Consider the following 21,409-nt stretch of genomic DNA (forward strand, 5'->3'; position numbering starts at 1 on the left):
GAGTCCCTAACAAACCTTTATCAACATGAGTCATCACATATATTCAAGATAATAATTTGATTTAATTGCTGATAAGGATATTTACTTAATGGAAATGATCATAGCTTATATTTGAAATTATGTGCCCCTATAGCTTGAAAATAAAAATAAAACTAAGTTCCCTGGCTGATATCGAAAGACAGAAAAGTGAAGTTGAACTGTAATTGTGCATGTTGCTATCAAACAGAAATGCAGTTATGTTGTATACAAACAGACAATATTGTCTTTGTTAACAAATATTTTTGTATGATGTCCTTAAGCTTGTCACCTTGAAGAGTAATTCTGGACAATGATCTTCGGGATACAGTGACGGTTACGGAAAATAAAATTTCATAGCATGTGCATTATGCCAGAACTTTTATGTATAAATACTTGTCACAAAAACGTGCTTGTGCCAACAAAGACAGCTGACAAACCAATTTTGATAGGTACGGTCAAATATTGTATTTGTGGTGAAGATGATGGACATAGGATGATACTGAATGTAAGCAATAACCATTCAAAGTAATTTCATATTCAGTGTATTAAAATGAAACTTTTGCATAACAGAACATGACTTTGTTCCGAATATCAAAACCAATTAATCTTGAAATGCTTTTAGAAATATGAAATTATATATGAACGATTGGCTTTTTAACTTGAACCATAATAAAATGATTGATTTCAGCACATGTAAATTGAAAATCATTACATATTTCTACTTGTTTGTGTATTCACTTGTGTATGCGTTTGTCTACTGATGGATCTATTTGTTTATAAAAGAATAACAAAGATGGTTGACATTTCAATGTTTTACTTCAGTAAAAAAGGGGAAAGTAACGCATTTTGTCTCGTGTATTTGATATACATAACAGAATGTGGTGTATTATTATATCCATGTGCACAAAATGAGACATGCATTGATAATTATGTGGGAGAAACAATGTTGTTAGGTGCGGGTTTGCGTGACTTGAGAATCGAAATGGCGAATATTGAAGTACACATTCTGTGATGTCACGTGCAAACAACAGATAGCTAGGCAGCAAAGACTTGCCTGTCCCTCTTCTACCACTTGCTGAGTGTTAAAAATGTGTTGATCAATTGATCATTTTAGCTGTGTTGATATTTACAATGCCAGACTTCAGTGGTTGAAAGGCCCCTCAGATGTGCATGTCATTATAAGAGTACATCAAAAGAACATGATACAACAGCTGGGTGGCAAGTTCAAAACTTCTACTAGCTGAGTGAATGAGTGAAAATGTGCTGATATTTACAAGGGCAGAAAGACCCAAAGATGTGCATGTGGTCATTATGAGAGTACATCAAATGAACAACTTTGCTTCATTATTGTGCTCTAATAAAAGCTCTCTTGCCACCAGAAGTGTTTATTAGGGAGTATATGGTATTTAGTATAGTCACAATCGATAATAATTTATTCGCCTGACTGTGTTGGATTTTGCTTTGCAAAATGTTTTAGGTGACCAAGGTCTCAGTAACGTCGTTTAAACTAACAGGTTTTTTCCTGTGCAAAATTGTTTTACGCAGGTTGAGAGTATAGACAATGACAAAACTGTTGGCAAGTAGAATTGTCAGCACCTGTTATGGAAGTCTTTTAATGGTGTCACCATGAATTTCCAATAATTACATTTAAAAACAAACAAGTTAGTAATAGATTCATCATTTTGTAGTAGCCAAGTTTGCTATGCAAAATCATTCACACTTGTATTAAAATTACTTTTACTACTCTATATGTTTGCACTCATGTCTAACAATCGGGGTCAAAGGAGTAAAATTATAAAAGGTGTTGACCTATCTCAGCTACTGGTATCTAAAGCGCCCATTGGCAAACTATTAAAACATATGTCAATCGGAGATAATCAGTAACCTTGTACAGATCACCTAATTCACTGACAATAGCTAGGGTGATATTGTGTTATGAATCCTTTGTAGACCTCTTTAGGCTAATTTGCATAGGTAAAGTACACATTTGAAGTTAAGTAAGAAATAGTTAAGGTTATTATTCTTTGTTCCTTGAATAATAATGTTTAAGCCATCTCTATTAAAGATTTGTGATCAGTGGCAGTGGTAGCATTCTTCAGAGTTGGATTTTATGTAATTGGAATAGTGTGGAAGTGTGATCCATTTCTGAAGGCAAAATGTTGAAAATGCAGCTGTTATTCAGGGAAGGATGAGCCTTACATGAAACAAGCAAATTAAACATAATAACAACATAGCTAAATTGTAAAACTCCACATTGATGGATCTTGACTTTATGCATTTGCAGCAGCAAGGGGATTCATTTTATTTTTTGTATATACTGCAAACACTATATTTAGATTAATCATTTTGGACTGTATGACATCTGTTGTCATTGTAACACTAGACAGTATTAGGACAATGCATGAATGCAAAGCTCAGTCTGAAAAGTAACCAACATGTTTAAATGTTCTAACTAGCATTGCCATTACATGCTTGAAACTCCTTCACAGCAGTGCAAATTCAAAAAGCACATGTCTGAACAACAGTAGCATCAAGTCTCTTGTCTGTGCATAAATTAACTCAAATGACACTTGCATCAACTTTACCCCCCAAGAACCCTAACCCCACCACACCCCCATGCCATTGAACTGGCGAGAGAAGTAGAGAATGCATTTAGTTGATAATGTATTCACTGTCCAAAGGCATTTTTTTAAAAAAAATATTTAATGTTTGTTTCATTGTGATTATATGAGTGTGAGTGTATTCAACATAATGTGTGTTTATGTGATAATATTTGAGAATGCTAAGGTACAGACCATTTCATTTCAGGGTGTTGGTGGGTTGTACTTTCTTTTGAAAACATTTCCAGCTCTCAGATATCTTTTTTTTAAAAAAACATTCTTGCTTTGATTTGTATGGTGAATATCAGTCCTTTCAAGTGCACTGGATCCAGAAATGGATAATGTCAGGAATTGATGAAAATAATTGTAAAAATGGAGAGAAAAAAAAAGAAACCTGATAACCAACATTACAAAACTAGCTTCATAATAGTCAATATTGACCTACACAAGGAGGGACAAAGAGTAGCAGCAGGGGGGGCGAATCGGACATTTTGTCCAATCGTTATTTTGCTTAATTAATACTTTCTGCACTCAACGATCTAGTGTCGTCAGCGCCTGGTAAAAAAAAAACGACGACGACGCTGGGGATCGTCCAATCGTCATTTGGTTTAATTAACACCTTCTGCGCGCCGATCCCCAGCGTCGTCAGCGTCCGGTAAGCACAGCGACGACCGCGTCGATGTCATCGCCCCCCTGCTGCTAAGGAGTTATTTACAATGATCTTACAAACAGAGTGATCACTAACTCCTCCTCTTGTAGATCAATTAGGTTATTTGACTGATCGGTAAGTCTAAAATTAATTTTCGTTAAAAACCGATCATGGCATCGCATATAGACCGGATTAATCGGACTCTCAACGATTAAAAATCCCGGAGGGGCTGTTGGTGAAAATGAATAAAGAATATACCCCTGTTGAGCTTGATTTGATTGCTTGGTATCCACCTGGTAACTCCCTTCGATAGCATCACACACTAGATTAATCGCTATCACCAATGCAATATTTACGTTGTATGGAGCAATATGCCTACCACCATCTCCGTTATCGTGTTTGAGGATATAAGTTGATGGACCGAGAAAATCATTAAGAGACTTTCTTAGTTCTGGCGCGTTGTATCCTGGAAACTTGAAATCGGGTAAATCGGCTTCTGTGATATTATACTCGGTTAGGAATTTTTGTTTATCATTATCGCTTCTACCGGATATCATTTTAACTAATCGTTCATTGATATATTCCATGTCTGATATAAGTTGATTTAACACCTCAACGTGTTTTCGTGCTTTTGTCTCCCGTAGCTGTTCTAGTTGTGATTGGTAAATACGATTAATCTCGCTAAAAATATCAGTGATATCATTTAAATTAACTGTTAATGTGACGACCGATTCAGGGGTTTTGTCATGATGAAACTCCCACTTCATGGCATTTCCGTCTTGAAATATAAACCAACTGGGTAATAACGTGCTTTTTATAATAAATAATTTATCTCGATAACTGGTAATAATTTCATGATACGATTTCTCATTCGTGTGCAAGTCCGCGGGGTTTTCCTTAGGCCATCCTAGTATGGTTCTTATTGAACTGTTATAAATATCAACCATATACCCCGGTGTGCTTATTTCAATCGTCGACGATAATGTCGGTTCATGAACCGTAATAGCGATTTTTGATTCTTTTCCTGTGATCGATTTTATCCTGCGTTGAAATTCTTTATTGATTTGTTCTATTTGGTATGACCCAGTTGGTATTGTAACCTCATTCCAGTCTGGGGTCCAATCGGGTTTATTTGTCCATGCAAAAACCAGCGAGTTATTAGGTTGTTGTCCGTTAAATGCGTTCGCTCGGATATTAGGCCAACTGTGATATACTCGCAATTTTGCCAGCGCTATTTCCTTTACTGGAACCGGCGATGGGAAGTTCACACTGAATTCGGGTTTCGTTGACGTTATTGATATCATATTTGTTTGTACCGGAGTGGTGTTCTCCGCGATCCGCTGAAGTAATTGAGACCCTTCGGGGTTCAGCGACATTATTATTATTCGTTGTCTTTAGTGTCTAATTTCAACAACCAGGTGGTTCCGGCTTCCAGTTGAAAATCCTCGATTTTTGACATCGCGGAGCTATACAACTGGACCATCGTGGAGAATTCAACATCGGATACGAACAAATTATCAATTGACAACGAGATCAACCCGGATAATTTCGAGTAAGCGTCGGATACTATTTGATGTTTTACTGTATACTCGTTGAGTTTTTTCTGAAAACACGATGATATCTTCCTAGTGATTGCGTTGGCGACTCCAGCAATTGTTGTCATCGCGGAGACGGCGATTGGAACAGCGATCGGGGCTATCGTGGTCACCGTGGATAAAACGACGCCGGTACCGGCCACTATACCCGACATCGAGTACACGACCGCGTCGATGGCGGTTATTTTTCTGCGGTATTTTTTTATTTTTGCGCGGTATTGTTCGGAAAGCGTTTTCAAATTCGCGGAGAATTCTTTTGCGGTATCGAATCGATATTGATGTGACGTCGGTGATACCTCTGATTCAATTTCCTTGGTGGTCATTTTTATTTTAAAAGAGTTAGTGTTTTTAATTACTTAGATCCACTACAAATTCCGCATACCATGTAATGTTTGCCCGGGCTAGATTTCTATCAACGGCCTTAATCACAAACCGTTCAATTGTGTCCTTGTCAATGATTGTTGACACTGTATTGTTAAACCCGGATGAACTCGACGATGATATACTAAACTGCATCGCCGAAATCAATGTTAATCGATAAATACCCTTAACAGTTGCGGTGATATCTACTGTATTCTGTGTAGGAGTCCAATCGAATGATCCATGCTGAATTGTGTATACTGTGTTGATGATGTTCTCATGATGGATTTTTATTTTTTTGAATTGCTCTTCTACTCTCGGTAGTCCGTCTTTAATCGCTTCAACATTAATTTTGATTATTTCTATTCCCCGTTCATGCGAGTCTATACTTTTTTTGTTCGCTTCAACCTCGGTTTTGAGCGTTACTATTTCCTGTCCATACGCAGTGATATCATTTATAGTTATTGTAATTTCTTCCGGTTTGGTATTTTTTTTACCAAAGAATTTATTAATGGCGTTATCAGCCCTGTTAAAATTTTTTCGCAACGTGTGAAATTGACCCGACAGCGTTGTAAACTCCGAAATAGTATTTTTTAACGAATCCGACACGGATATATAATTGTTGCCAAGTGTACTTATTTTTCCATTTATCGTCAAGATGGATTCACCTGATTTAAGTCGTCCGTCGCCGGTATACAACGCGATAGCGTCCTCGGCGGCATCATGCTGTCGTATTAAAACGTCATCCAGCGACACATTACTGGATTTCAATTTACCCTGGCGGTCTTGAAATACAACTATTTCGCCCGGATCAACACTTGTTAAATTCAACATATCAGCGATTTCATCCTCAATTAGTTTTTTTATGTCGGCGGCGGCCGTTTCCGTGGATTCTTTCAGCGCCGAAACCGGTCGCCCCCAGATATCAATCATTATTATTGTAAATGTTATTCTCTAAAATCCGTTGAGCTTCTACGACCCCACTAGTGTATTCGTTTACAACCACATGAGGTGGTTTCCGCGATGATGAAATCGCCGCGAGTACGTTCAATACCTCACGGCCGCATATCGGTGGGTCACTTAATTGCTGTGTTGGCAACGTGGAATAAAAAACCCGGGCTGAACACGCCCGGGCTGAACACGCCCGTATATACCGCATGAACTCTTTCGGCGGGGCTAACCCGTATGAATCAAAATAGACGATCGCACGCGGATCAATCGCGTACGCAACCCAATGAGTTCCCGCTCCGGAGGACCCATCGAGGTTAATTATGCCGGTTTCAATATTCCTTGGTGCCGCCGGTAATTGATCCCTCATAAAAACACCTCTGAAGTTTTTTATCGCTAGCGCGTTTGCGGCGTCTATTAAATCAAAATTAGACATTGGAATCATAGACTCAGGAGTCATTGACTCTCGAGTCAATAAACGGTTCCCGGTAGTCTTAGACCCTTTCCCGAATACCATGAATACGGGGTCCCCGGTAGTCTTAGACCCTTTCCGGCCACGGGTCGTTTTTTTTTGTAGCCTTTCCCGGTTGCCTTCTTCAATGCCATTCCCGCCGCGGTACCAACGGCTCCTAACGCCGCCGCCTTAGCCACTGCTGGTGCGGCCGCGGCAATCAACGCTGGAATCGCAGCTAACAGCGGAAATATCCCACCGGTCTTTTCCATGTTTTTAATTGCTGCGGTTGAAAAATCTATTTGAACACCCTTTTTATTCTTCATCGCATTATTGAAATGTTTTATTTGACGCGTCGTCAACGATATCTTATGATTACCACCCGCCATCTGCGACGGCTTCAGCGTTATTGTGGTCCCGCATTGTTTAGCCGACTTTGATCGTAATTTCTTGACTTGACCATCAGTCAACTCTACACTGACGACACTATACGACATTTTATTGTAAACGCGTTTTGTGCTTTCAATTACATGTTTTCCACTGGCGCATCAACGATTCTCATTCGTCCACCAACACCTTCTAGCAGCATTGATTTATCGCTGAGAATGACAGCAACCGCTCTATAATTGGCACCAGCCGGGGCTATACGAGCTCGGAAGTGTATATCAACGACGGATTGTCTCGTTAAATCAAGATGTTCCAGCGAAAAATAATAAATCGGATACCGGTTTTTAAAATCAAGTTGTGATATTTGCAAACCAGTGTCGACGTTTTGATCACGACCCATATACGACAGCAATCGATGGTACACACGTGCGATATGGTTGTCACCGTAATTAAGCTGTATATCCTCGGATGGTTCCTGTTGTCCGTTTATTCTCAGCGAAACATCCCTGACTCCTAATTGATCAAATATCATATGGCTGCGTTCTTGACTGCCCAATCGTTCCCTATTCTGTAGCGCTATGAATATATGACGCGGGGCTGAAACACCCTGTTTTGATGCCAAGTGCCATGTAAACGTATCGGCGACGTTATCCTCTTTAGCATCAGTTGTTACCGCTAGCCAACTCAACAGCGATTTCCCTCCCTGTTCCATAAATGCTAACAATCGTGCTTCCGTGGTAACTGATGGAGTCAGCACCGGCATCCACAATGCCATTTTAGTTAAAATGACTTTACCGGCAGCGACGCCAGCAGCACGCCATATTGCATTGTTATCATCGCCCCTTCGCGTCAGCGCAATTGTATGCTTAGCCCCATAGACAACTTTTCTGACATTTCTGCAGAATCCAAATATGTGATGGAGTGGAATCGCGCATGAAAACTGTCGGCGTGGTCCTTGCAACATTCCTACTCGTGCTGCGAATCCTAGATTGTAATCATCGTTAAGACTTTTTATAATATTGAAATTAGCGCCTGGTCTTGCTCTGCGGTCTGGATTGGCTGCTTCAGCCTGTGGGTCAACTGCGGTATCTCTTTCCGTCAGCACGTTGATGTACTGAATATGGTCAGCGTTATTGGTGGTGTCCTTCGCAAACATCATAGATGGGCCCGCCGATCTTGTATAATCATCCGAGTATCTCGCCAACCCAATTATCGTTGTTGCAACATCAACCTCGCGTTCTATTGATTCAATTTCTCGCCCGTCAATAAGATATCTGGCGCTCTCAAATAACGCCATGATACCGTTGTTGACGAAGCCAACTCGAATACGATGGTCATCTGCGTATGGTGCATTATCGGCGGCATTTGTCACGAGTTCTCCCTCGATTTCGATAAACGCTTCACACGGCAGAAAGTATTTACTGGTATCTTGGACCTGAAGTTCAATTCGCGATCGTAGGTCGGGTTGCGCTGCATAATAAGAATAATATTGATAATCGCGGACAGAATCATCCCTGTGCACTGGGGCATCCATATCAAACGCGGGATCAGCGGTTCGCGCAAACATTTTATTATTTATCATGTTGATGTTTTCAATTGCGATTTTTTCGTCGTAAATTCTTTGAATTTAAACCACTCCCCGCTATCGCGTTCATGAGCGCGTTGGTTGCCGCATCGGCGGATGGCGAAGTCGCCAACGACTCTAATTTTTCTTCCACGGCGTTATTTATTACTTTACTGACATTTGCAGGCATCACTGTCGTTGATGGCATTACCGGTGGTTTCTGTTTTTTTCTCCTGGATTTCACCAACGACATTAGTTTGTCTCGCGCGGCAGAAAACGCCCTTCCGGCAACATCTCCAATAGCACTAATTCCCTTATCACGAATAACATCAATAGCCTTCATTCCTAATTGTTTGGCTAACGGCGCTACTTTTGGAGCCATTCTTGTAAATAACCCCGCAATGGTGCTACCGAGACCGTCTCCATAGTACGCGCGGTAAACAGGCAATCGCGAGTTTACCACGTAGACGAGTACTGGTTTATCATGGTTGTAGTGTATGATCATCCTTATTAAAAACACCAGTTTTCCAATTAGTGATTGTGATCACCAGTGATTGTGATCACCAGTGATTGATTACCAGTGATTGATCACCAGTGATTGTGATCACCAGTGATTGACCCCCTTCCCACCGCCGTGTGGAAAACCGGAATAAATTTTATCAAAATTTCCTTGGGTTTTTACCCTCGATAAAAATCCGGTTTTTTTCTGGTTTTTTCTTGATTTTTAGTCATTTTTGGTCGTTTTTTGTTGCCTATAGTCGTTTTTTTTCTCGATTTTTCAGAAAAACATCGATTTTCTCTAAATGATTTCCTTGGGTTTTTGCCCTCAAAAAATGGCCAAAAACAGTCAAAAAATGGCCAAAAACAGTCAAAAATTAACAAAAACGATAATTTTATAATTTTATAATTTTATAATTTTTTTAATCATCCACGAGTTCGTCTATGAGCGTTCCATATGCATTAATGTCCATGATACCGCCTGCAAATAACCGCTTGCAAATATCAGCGGCCTCATTGATTATTTCCGGAGAGTTATTTCCGGCTCGTTTTCCTCCAATTAGTACCTCTAGCCGTGATATATCACTGAGAACACTACCAGGACAGGTAACACTAGCGTTTTCAACTAGACCACTACCACTTGGATATCCCTTTCCGCTTGTTTTTTTAGAACCAGCTTTTTTTTGACGTTTTTCTTGGACTTCTCCTTTTTGCTGTTGTAGTATTTCTTGTTGTTGTAGTATTTCTTGTTGTTGTAGTATTTCTTGTTGTTGTTGTATATCATAATCATCAATTCCCCTTCTAAATTCTTTATATCCCAATTCTTTTGTATCCAAGCGATCAATCTCTTTATTCGTTTTATACAACCAATTAACCCAGTCATCTCGTTTTATATTACTGTTTTTATACTCGTCTTTTAAAAATTTTTTTCTTGAATGATAGCTTTGAGCGGCAAAATCACCAAAAACCCTATAATCGTCGAATTTCAGTAATTGAAATCGTTTTATTTGTGTTATAGCATCTTCAGTGAATTTATCTATAAAGGGGACCCCTTTTTGAGTGGAAATTTTTTGAAGTTCACCAACATTACCCTGTTCAGAATCATCAATATCAGCTAATCGTTCATACTCTCGTTGGGTTTTTATATCACTGGAAAGTTGTTTTATCCGTTGCTGTGTTTGTTCTGTCTCTGCTGCTATCTTTTCAAGTACAGGAAGAAGAGGCACCTCTTTCCGTTCGCCCTCCTTAGGAATATCTCCGTATATTGCCCGTTCTGTTGCCGCTGTAACATCTTTGGTCGCTTTAGTTACCGGGGCAAAGAGTTGTTCGCTTCCAACAGCAAAATCGGTTTGTAGTTGCTGCCGCGTTTGAAGTTGTTCTCGGACCCTGTCTCGTAACGGTATAAACTTTTTAAGCGCCGCTAGCCGCTCTCTGGCTAGCCGAGTAGTAAGTGATTCGCCTACCATTATTGCAATTGCTCCGCAATTTCTAATTTCCCGCCGGAGGCTCCGTCTATAATCCTTCTAATATTTTTGATCTTGCTAGAAATCTCCCGGCGTCGTTCATAAACACGTCCGAGTTTTTTTCGTATTATTTCAACGGCAGTGAATAGTCCAATGAATGCATTTGCGTTTTTGTGGTACAGGTTCTCATTAATCGTATGTTGTAATCGTTTTATAAAAAAATACTCGCGGGCCAGGGTAAAACGCCCCCGTTTCGACTGTTCGTTAATAATCTCATAATCGGATAATATTTTTTCACTGTCGAGACCATCAGATAATTCAATTCCTTGATTTTTTAATTTTGAAATCTCAGTTAATATATTATTGATGTCTTGGGAATCCATATTCTTATAAACATCTTATTTCTAATATCAAAAATTTTAATAAAATTTAAGTTAAAATTTAATAAAATTATTGGGGTCATTTTTGATCCCGTTTTTTGTATGGACAGTACAATGCCGTAAATCTCCACTCGAGTGTTGTGGCAGATTACAGGCATACATGGACAGTACAATGCCGTAAATCTCCACTCGAGTGTTGTGGCAGATTACAGGCATACATATATACTTAATTAAGGACATTCACATCTTGGAACCCCAAACATACATCTCCGGGAGGGAGGCCTAGGGTGACAAACGTCATCGTAGGCCGCCCAGAAGATATGCTTGGGGACATCACTACATGTACTTAATTAAGGATGAATATATTTACAATGAAATGATTGATGGATGATGGGGACGGCACAAGACAGCACAAACATAAAACGGCGGGGCGGAACTCTACGGCCAATTCAACTAATCAAAAGCAACCCAATTAAATTAACCCGGTTGCATGATTGTGAACAAAAGACAACCACACACCCGGGTCAAGAGCGTGGGTTAGTTTTGATTAGTTGAATTGGCTTTCGAAAGCCCCAGGCTTATAACGAGTCATCTTATATATAAAGTGACTAATACAACCGCGTCAGTCACAAGGTGTGTGTTAATTTGAATTCCCTTGAATCGTTGAAACCTTAAATACTTATTAATGGTGTTTCACGGCATTTAAATGAAACCAAATACTCAAATAAAACATTAAAAAAAAGAATACAGCTGTTAGATAACAGCGTGTATTTCATTAGTTTTCATCGTAAAATGATTAATTAATCGCAACATTAATTGGACTTCAAGGGACATAACTCTTGTCATGCGACGCTATCACAAAACGAGTTATCTCCCTTTGATGTTATATATGAAAATCGAATTCTGTGTCCGGTCCTTTTTGAGATCGCTGTTTGATATACTCGTTCTGCTACTCTTCGTATTGAGGCGATACAAATGTCAAAATATTTTCCTGCCTCATTCATCGACTGAAATATTTTTTCCTCGTGAGTTGTTGTATCAAATGACTTTACGGGCTTTGCTTTCTTTGAGTATTTACCAGTTTCCCCTTTTTTGGTATTTTGACTTTGCGAGATAGCTTGCAAGTTTGTAAGAGAATTATCAGTCTTATTATTATTAATATGATCAATAACAAGCCCATTCTCGATTAATCCGTTAAATGCTTCAAATACCGCCCTATGAACAAAATACTTCTTTTTTCCGGCACCAAACATCAAATATCCCTGATTATTTTTCCATCCAACCGGCTTCTTCAGTCTACAATTTCTAACAACGCCGTCGCGAGATGCCTCGTAATTAACAAACACAGGGTGAGGTCTGAACTCTTGGTCCATTTGTATAATAATACTACTTGTCTAATTCATTATTTGGTTTAATTATAAACCTTTCAATGTAGTCTTGAGGAGTTTTGATGATTTTGTCGGCAGTGGGGTCGATGACGGCGTTTTTTATTCGTTTATCGTAGTAGCGTTTTAGTTCCCTGTATCGCTTTCCGCCACAATTGATACACAACTGCGATTTTCCTCTTACACCAACGTGGCAAACCAAGCACGGGAGGGGGCCAAGAGAACCATTACGAACGCTTTGTAAATGATACCCGCAGAATTCACCTCTACATGATTTATTGCACGGGGTTATCGACCCAATCATCAACCATTTGCATTTATTCATTATACTATATTCTTTTATTTAAATACTTGTTTTAATTATGTGGATGAGTTTGAGAGATTAGCAGTAATTAAGCCCTGGAAAAATATTAAGTTCAATCTCGATAGAGTCCTCAAGGACACACCAAAAGCGTTAATAAACGATAAAACCCTGTTGAGTAAAATACGTGATTGTATTAATGAATTCAAGCGTGATGGTGCATCTCATAGTTGGTCAACATTTCGAATTGATGGTGTTGTTGATGCTACCATGAACGACAACCGCGCAGCAATGATAATATCACAACTTGACGGTAAAAAGTATTTCTTCAGAGTAAAATTCATTGTCCGGGTGGAATCAGGTGATTGGATCATACGTGATAAATTTGAACCAGTTCTCAGCGACAAGAAAACAATCACTGTTAGCCGCGACTCCAAGCCGGGGTTGTTAACCGGAATTGACAAACCATACTATGAACGAGCGTATCCTGAAACAGCAGTTGTTTATGGAATATACCCGTTAAATAAGAAACCTGATATCCGAAAACTGAAACCGATGAAACAGTCAACTGGGATAAATTGTGTAGCAGAACGAATAATAGAGCATTTTACAAATGCATGTCGAGGAAACAAATTGACTGATTTACGACGTAGCAAAATCAACCAGTGGGAACTAACCGTAAAAGAGCGTGGAGCAACCATCAGCGACATAGCGAGATTAGAAACATCGCTGAGATTTCCAATAACCGTTACAACGATAACCGGTGAAGTATTATACGAATCGAAGTATAAATCGAAGGGAGCCCCAATCAAAATTATTGATCATAACGAACACGCATGGACGCCCGTGATCACAATATTTCCACGGGATAGAACAGTAAAGTATATCCCGGGGGAATTCCTGGGAGAACAATTCTCCAAGGATGGTTTTCTCGCGGAGAGGAAACTATTTGATGCTATTGCTTGTTTGTGTAAAAACGACCCTGTATCAGTGTGGTTACTTCGCAGCGCTGAAAACGATGCGGATACCTTTGATCAGTTTGTAAGACCAAACGGCGAATTATATCGCACTGAAGCATTTCACAACAGGATGAAAAAAACCGCCATGGAATTTGAGGAGCATGATGAACAACTGCTAACAAATTGTTTTACGATTCCATCGGTTGTAGCTCATGTTGCAGCAAGGAAAAATGCGTGGAGACCAACGCGCAAGGAATTTCTGCCGGATGTACAATCCAGTTGTTTGGAGTATTATCACGGTGGATTATGGAACACTGAATACAACCGCGACGCTATGATCTCGGTTGATATGGTTGCCTGTTATCCAGCGAGTTTTCTCGGGTATGGATCCGCCGCTGAGTACTTTAGACGATTTGGACACCCCAGACATGAAATGACTCGTGTTGCTATTAATGGACCACTGCCTGATTTTGATTTAACCGGATTCGCTCGCATAGTATCATTTGAATTCGCGGCAGGACTCCATCGCTGTTGCTATATTTGGATCGGTAGACACATGGCTGAAAAGAAGTGGCTGCCAATAGCGCTGCTACGGTATATGATTGATTGTAGCATGCTAGTTTCGTTGATTGTCAGTGACGCGATTATATCATACCGGGCACAGACTGAAGTCTGGTTACCAGAACCGGAGCGTCTAGATAGCATAATTGACGAGTCCAGAAAACACATTGATGCCGACGAGGAATATATCATCGAATGGTCCAGGAGGATATTCAACCAACGAAACCGCGAGGCAAAAGATCTCGGTAGAAGAATAATTGGTAAGTTCACACAAGGTGGAAAAAACTGCGACTACAAACGATATTGCTCACGGCTGATTATAGATGACGCAGAATATGATTTCGTAATCAAGGACGCAGTGGCAAAAAATAGATACGTGAACTGCAAAACAGCTTTCTTGTCCAATGGAACGAGGTTGGGTACAGTTGTTACCTACAGCGATGGAGACAGCCCGGCGTATCCACATTTGAGGGCGTCTATGCTGGGTTATGCCGCTATCAATTTATTCTCGATGATAAATAGATTCCCCGATACCGCGGTTAGAGTAGCCGTTGATTCGTTTTATTTTGACGTAGCGTATAAGGGAAACGTAGCCGAGTTTACTAGTCCGGACGAGAGTTGGGGTACATGGAGAATTAAAAATGAAATACGACGCGATTATTCCCCGTCAGCAGATGTCACCGTTGAGAACAACTACTTACGCGGTGATAAATTGTCAGAATGGTCTAATGCACCATCGTGTTCTGATCCAATTTGTAGACACAAGACGGTTTATTTAAGCGGCTGTGGCGGGTCAGGAAAGACGACTCGGGCAATTGAATTATTTCGAACGCGGGCAAGTATAATCGTGCTTACACCGACCCATAGACTAGCGCGAGAGATAAAACAACGAAATGTTGACGCCGTTACTTATCACAGCTTTTTTCGATACAGCGGCGGTGAGTGGACTCCTGATCGAATGGGTGAAAAATTTATTCCCGACATTATCATCTGGGATGAGATATGTACTGTTTCGTTAGATACTTTACAAATGTTTCTTGAGTGGTTGCTGCGCGCGAATACAGCGGTAATCATGTGTGGCGACCATGGCCAACCACCACCATTTGTCGGCGAGGGTCCACATGATTGGTTAAGGGGTTTTGTGGACTATTATGAAGAAACCGATACTGATTACCGAGCACTTGATGAACAACTGCGCGAGGTTAAGAAATTAATCAGATTACAGCCGGATAGAATTCAATGTGAAATAATCCGCGAGGTGATTCCGGAAACGCCGTTGAATGAATTCTGGGAAACATGGAGACCAAACGATTTGATTGTAGCGAGTAGAAAGATAGTCAGAGACACACTTCAGCGGAAGTTGTTTACGTTGCATAAGGAAAAGTTTCCAACGCGTCCAGTGCCGTTATGTTATAGACCCGCGGACACACGGCGGCAGAACATTGAAGTTGAAATTCCAGCCCCGACAGCGTCGGGGACAAAAAAACAAATTCTCGTGCTGAATGATATCGTGCTCGTTGATATCGGTGTCGTCGAGGACGCGCTACGTGCTGATAAATCCCCGTGGACGCTAGGATACGCAACAACAATACATTCCTCGCAGGGACTAACCATCACGGACACAATTGTTTGGATAGTTGATAATCGCATCGAATGGTCGAATCTAGTCTATCTTGCAGTGTCCAGAGTACGAAGGATAAATCAGCTTCGAAGAATTGTTATTGACGAAGCCACCGACGAAGCCGGCGACAAAGTCACCATCGATGCAAGCGTCATTGATAGAAAACTCTCGGGTTACCGCCAACAGGATAAAAAAAAACAGCGGCGTTTTGATATTGATGCCGAATTAATAATCTCGCTATGACAACAACAGAATAATCACTGCGCGAGTTGCAATTGTATAATGAGTTGGCGTTATTCGGATAAAGACACTCGCCAATTTACCGTGGATAGGATCGATAACAGTCTCGGTCATGTCAAAAACAATGTGAGGTTGACCTGTCTTGAGTGCAATAGACGCAACGGCGCTAGTTAAGACCACGCGGGGGTAATTGAGTATCGTCAGGTATCACTTGTAGTTGCTCGTGTGTAAATCTGCGCTGAGGAGCAGTTGAATCCAGTCTATAGATCGGTGGTCTACCAGTTGATCGTGTTATCGTTGATATGTTATGTGTGGTAACACTCCAAATAGGATCGGTAGCCCTTTTTTTACCGCCTTCAAGCTCTCCTGGTTCATACAGATATCTCACGGTAACATCGCCAAGAATCGGCTTGGAAACGCTATTTATTTTTGATTTTCCGGGTATATACTCGTATTTAATCGCGTCGCTGGGCTTCATGTTGATTGCTCGGGTAATCTCGTTATTTAACGCTGCAATTACGCCTGGCAACCTTTTGACCCATTCACGAGATCGTTTTTCTTGGATGAATTCCTTCGCGTATTGATATCCAAATAACCGTTCAGCAAGAGTCCGATTGAATCGTTCAACAATTGCCTGATCACGATGTAGCGCAGTATGACCTCGTCGTATCGCGACACTATGATGTTTCAGCGTTGATAAAACAGCGCCGCGAAATTCACTACCAGGATCAACTTGTAATAGATTTGGCCAGCGCAGAGGGCCTCTTCGATAAATTCTTTCAAACGCACCGGCTACTTCAGTTGCTGACTTTGTTTTTAACGGCTCCGCTTGTTTGTATCGACTCGCAACATCAGCTACGGTTAGCGCGTATTTGTAACCGTTGTCATGCGGCAGAAATAGTATATCAGCCTGATGAACTTCATTAGGTACGCTGACATCAAAGCGCGAGAAGTTGATTTGTTTAGGCGGTGGTAGATAGATTTGCCATATAGCCTGTTTGGATAACCAATTAGCCGCAGTGGTCTTTGTTACCTTTGCAGCGCTTGCAAGCTTACCAATTGCGGCCTTCCCCTTCCAGTATCCTCTCGGAGAATAATAGATGGATTCCATGTTGTTATTATAAACGCTATCGTTTTCAATTACCAGCGCCAGAAGCTCCGCTTCCAATCATTAATTTACCTTTCATAGCCGATTTTACCAACCATGAGGCCAATTTTTCTTTGACGGATTTATCGGGAATAGCATTTAATGCGTGAATTAATTTTACATCCGCGATATGACGCTGTTGCAGATCGCTACTTTTGTAAGCAACATCATGAGCACGACACGCCTTATCGATAGCGTTTATTGGATACTCACCGGGTTTGGGCTGATTTTGATCATCGAGTCTAATATCTAATCGTGTTCCGGGGCCACAGTAGTTATATCCTGGGAGGTGTTTTTCTCCTGGATACTTTGCCCACGGTGTTCCGGGGAGTTTTGCCAATTTGGCTGCGATGTCACCTCCTCGCTTTTTTTTAAAACATCTCCGGGTCTAATAGAAATAAATCTAAATTTCTTTGTACCGCATTGTACACACTTGCCAGTAAGGGCCGATCTGTTATTTCTTGTTGTAGCGGTTGTCATATCATTTGTGCCAGTACGTACTCTACACTTCACACAATATAGATCCATAATTTATGTATAGAGATATGAATATAATTGATTTTTCGGCGACTAAAACAAGAGAACCAGTTAAGCATGTTGCAGCGTTACCAAACTCGATCCGGATGATTATCATCGGACCATCTGGATCCGGCAAGACGCAATTGTTACTCAATTTAATAATGAGATGGATGAAGTGGGATAAGTTGTATTTGGTTGCTCCTAGCGTGGATGATCAACGATGCTACGAGGTGTTGAAAGATTTCAACGAGAATGCATCAGCGATCGCTAAAAAAAATGTTATTGAGTTTATTACAGATATCAATGATGCACCAGGTATTGATGATATTGATGGCGACGTTAACAATCTAGTCGTGTACGATGATGTTATGTTAGACAATCAAAAAAACCCAGCTAGGATATTTTCCAGAGGCAGGCATAAAAACACTGACGTGATATATGTCACTCAACAATACACTCAGATTCCAAAAGTAATTAGAGACAACTGTAATATTCTTGCTGTGTTCAACGGCGTTGATACACACACGCTACGAAATATTTGGCAGACATGGTGCGGCGGTGACATGGACTTTAATGTTTTTCGAAACTTTTTTAGTCATGCTCAGTCGACCCCACATGGATTCGTAACGATAAATTTACATGATCCTCGGACACGATATCGTATCGGACTTGACCAAATATTCGGTTAGTTGTAAATAATTTTCATTGTAAATAACCACTTAGCAGCAGGGGGGGCGATGACATCGACGCGGTCGTCGATGTGCTTACCGGACGCTGACGACGCTGGGGATCAGCGCGCAGAAGGTGTTAATTAAACCAAATGACGATTGGACGATCCCCAGCGTCGTCGTCGTTTTTTTTTTACCAGGCGCTGACGACACTAGATCGTTGAGTGCAGAAAGTATTAATTAAGCAAAATAACGATTGGACAAAATGTCCGATTCGCCCCCCCTGCTGCTAGAGTATCATGTATCTTTTAACAAAGAGTGATGTAGCCATAGATTATATCCAGGATATTTCATCTTCTCTTTGTGAACAAGGGCCCCAGGTGGTCTGATGTGCTCATCTTTACAGATCACTCAAATTACACTTATGTCTGTCTGTGTTTGAGTCTCAGCTTGAATATGTGAGAAAGTTTGTCAGTAGCTTTCAGTGTGGCAGTTGTTTTTCCCATGGTAGCTTTCAGTAGCTTTCAGTGTGGCAGATGTTGTTCCCATGGTCTTCCTGGGTTCTTCCTCCACTGAATATACTTGCTGCATGTTTCTTGTGCTGAGAAGTAATATTAGAAGACCATAAGACTTTGGTAACAAGAAGTCTTGCAGAAGACAAACTCTGCATGAATAGATTCAGAACCAACTGATAAACACCAGGATTTTCTTCCATCCAGCTGTCATCCAAAGTATGGCATCCAGAACATCACTGAATATGCAGAATTTGCTCGAACAATGAAACATGCCAAAATATGTCTGAGGAATTGTTTGAACATTGATGAAGAGAAGCTCCAACAAAGACCTGAATGAGGAGACAACAGAGAAGGCACACACAAAAATAATGCAGTGACCTGTTAAAATGTATAAAAAAAATAGAAAGTTCATAGGATCCCATTTATCCTAATATACTATCCAGACATCAGAAAAACTAGGTCAAATCATCAAGATCCATCAGCCTCTTATGAAATCATGTGACACACTAAAGGTAAACCTCCCAAACCAGTATTAGCCAAGAAACCTCATATCCTGGTCAAAATAAATTGACTCCAGTCAAAAGCTAAGACCATATTGGCATATCTTGAGTTATTGGTGATAAAAAGGTATTAAAGGTATAAAATTATGATTGAGACAAACATTCTCTAGAGCAATGACAAGCAAAAGAATATGAAAATGGGGCTAGTGTCCATTATTGCGATAGCTTTGACCATCTTGAAAATATTGTTATCACTGCTACTCCTGAATCAATGGTTGTGTCAACATGGGTTTTTACTAAACATCTTATGACGATTATCCTAAATGCCTGCCACAGTGGCCATTTTGAAAATCTTGTTCTCACAGTATGTCCTGAATGAATGGTTATATCAGTAATGGGTCTACAGAAAGACTCCTTATAATCTTTATTTGGTCTTAATTGAAAATGATGATCTGATTTCTAACATGGCTGCCAAAATTGTTATCTTGAAAATCTTGTTACTTCTTCTGTATGGCTGGTCATAAAGATGTTACTCTTTCACCAAAAGGCTTCTTATATCTGGTTGGTACTAAATGGATATGGTGCCAGTCTGATATAAAAAAGTTATTGAGAATCAAAAGTGCTTAGACTAGTGAAAAATCTAGTTTTATATTGTTCACTGTCAGCTATATCCTGAACTGGAATATACGAATACAAACATGCAAAACAAACTAACACTGTCCTACTTTGGCCAGTCCTTGCTTTAGTGTACTTAGGAAAGAGGCTTAGACTTGGGGATGGTAAAAACAGGAAAGTATGTATGTTTTCTTTTTACAACTCTGAATTCTTGTGATAATACATTATGAGTGCTTTATCTGAAAGCTTGGTGCATTGAACTGAAACCAGCATTATACAAAGTTGTACCCTTATTGCATACAGATTTGCTGCAGAGTGTAATAGTTTTATTTTAATTTATTAAGATACTTCTATATTGAATAGGCACATATTCTTACTAATGTTTCACTGAACCTTTCTGTTCTTTTAATTTTATTACATATTACTTTGACAGTTACTTATATATCATTTATGTTTGTTTGTAGCTTTGACATGCTTGCACAGTACTGTAAGGAGAATGACCCATATGTATATAACAAAGTGTTTGAAAGGCAAGAGCAACTGTCCTGTCCAGAGGAAAGTGACACCGATCTAAAAGCAGTATGGTCATCATACCATAAAGGAGGAGGGTTACAAAAGCTGTATTCAATGCAATTGGATCTTGACGTTGAAGAACAAGGTATGGATATTTCAGAAATAGTAGATATTATTTCCAGTGTGAAATTTATATGAAGATTAATTTGCAAGAAGAGTTTTAATTTGATGTTTCGCCCATAATTTTGTTACTGACCATTTCTTTCAAGGACAGGAAAGGAGGGATTGGTCAGTTGACCAGAATTATTTCCTTTGCAAGTCCAGTTATATGTGCAAAATAGAATATGTTGCAGTCATATATACACACCTGCAAATTTATTATTAATTTCAATTTAAAGACAGTATTCAGGTGAGAATTTCTTGCTCTTATATGTCAAAGAGTTTGCTCTTAATCCTCAATGCAATTTTGGAAGTAACTGGCCTGAAGATATAAGACTGAATAATGACCCTCTTTTATTGGAATATTAAATAATTAAAAAAACTTACAAGAGTATGTTTCACATTTTCTGCTTATATAAACAAGGAACACAGATTCAAAAGACTTTTTATTTGCTTGCAGTAAATCTTCCAATTTACTTTATACCTTGTCACTTGTACCTTAATGTTAAAAATATCAACTTTCTGCAAGAATATTCTTCATCTGAGTTCATATTAATGCTACAACTTCTTTGTTAGAGTACGCTGACTCATACTTTACATGTTCTAGCAAAGGGAAGTTGTATGTTTAAAGAATGTTTTTGCTGTTGTTGAAATGATAATAACTACAGATTAAATTGAAATTTAATGGTTAGATCCAATAAAAATATATGTCATTTTTGTTCTAGTGATATTGTTCACTAGAACTACATGTATGTTGCCACTGCAACTATGTGTAGAAAATACCAAGGTTTTG

At 39.7% G+C, this 21,409-nt stretch overlaps 1 protein-coding gene across 1 annotated transcript in view; it reads left to right on the forward strand.

The window, feature by feature from the left end:
- The window catches only part of LOC149770955 (uncharacterized), a gene marked incomplete at its 3' end in the record, with an annotated part of 85,931 nt that overhangs the window by 41,600 nt on the left and 22,922 nt on the right, over window positions 1-21,409 (forward strand). The window contains exon 11 of the mRNA XM_089948949.1: window positions 20,409-20,602. Coding sequence (XP_089805075.1) covers window positions 20,409-20,602 — 194 coding nt within the window. The remainder of the gene's footprint in view (window positions 1-20,408; window positions 20,603-21,409) is intronic.

This window comes from Sinohyriopsis cumingii, unplaced genomic scaffold (genome assembly GCF_028554795.1).
Source record: "Sinohyriopsis cumingii isolate HCF-2022 unplaced genomic scaffold, ASM2855479v2 utg002196l, whole genome shotgun sequence".
Classification (NCBI taxonomy): Eukaryota; Metazoa; Mollusca; class Bivalvia; order Unionida; family Unionidae; genus Sinohyriopsis; species Sinohyriopsis cumingii.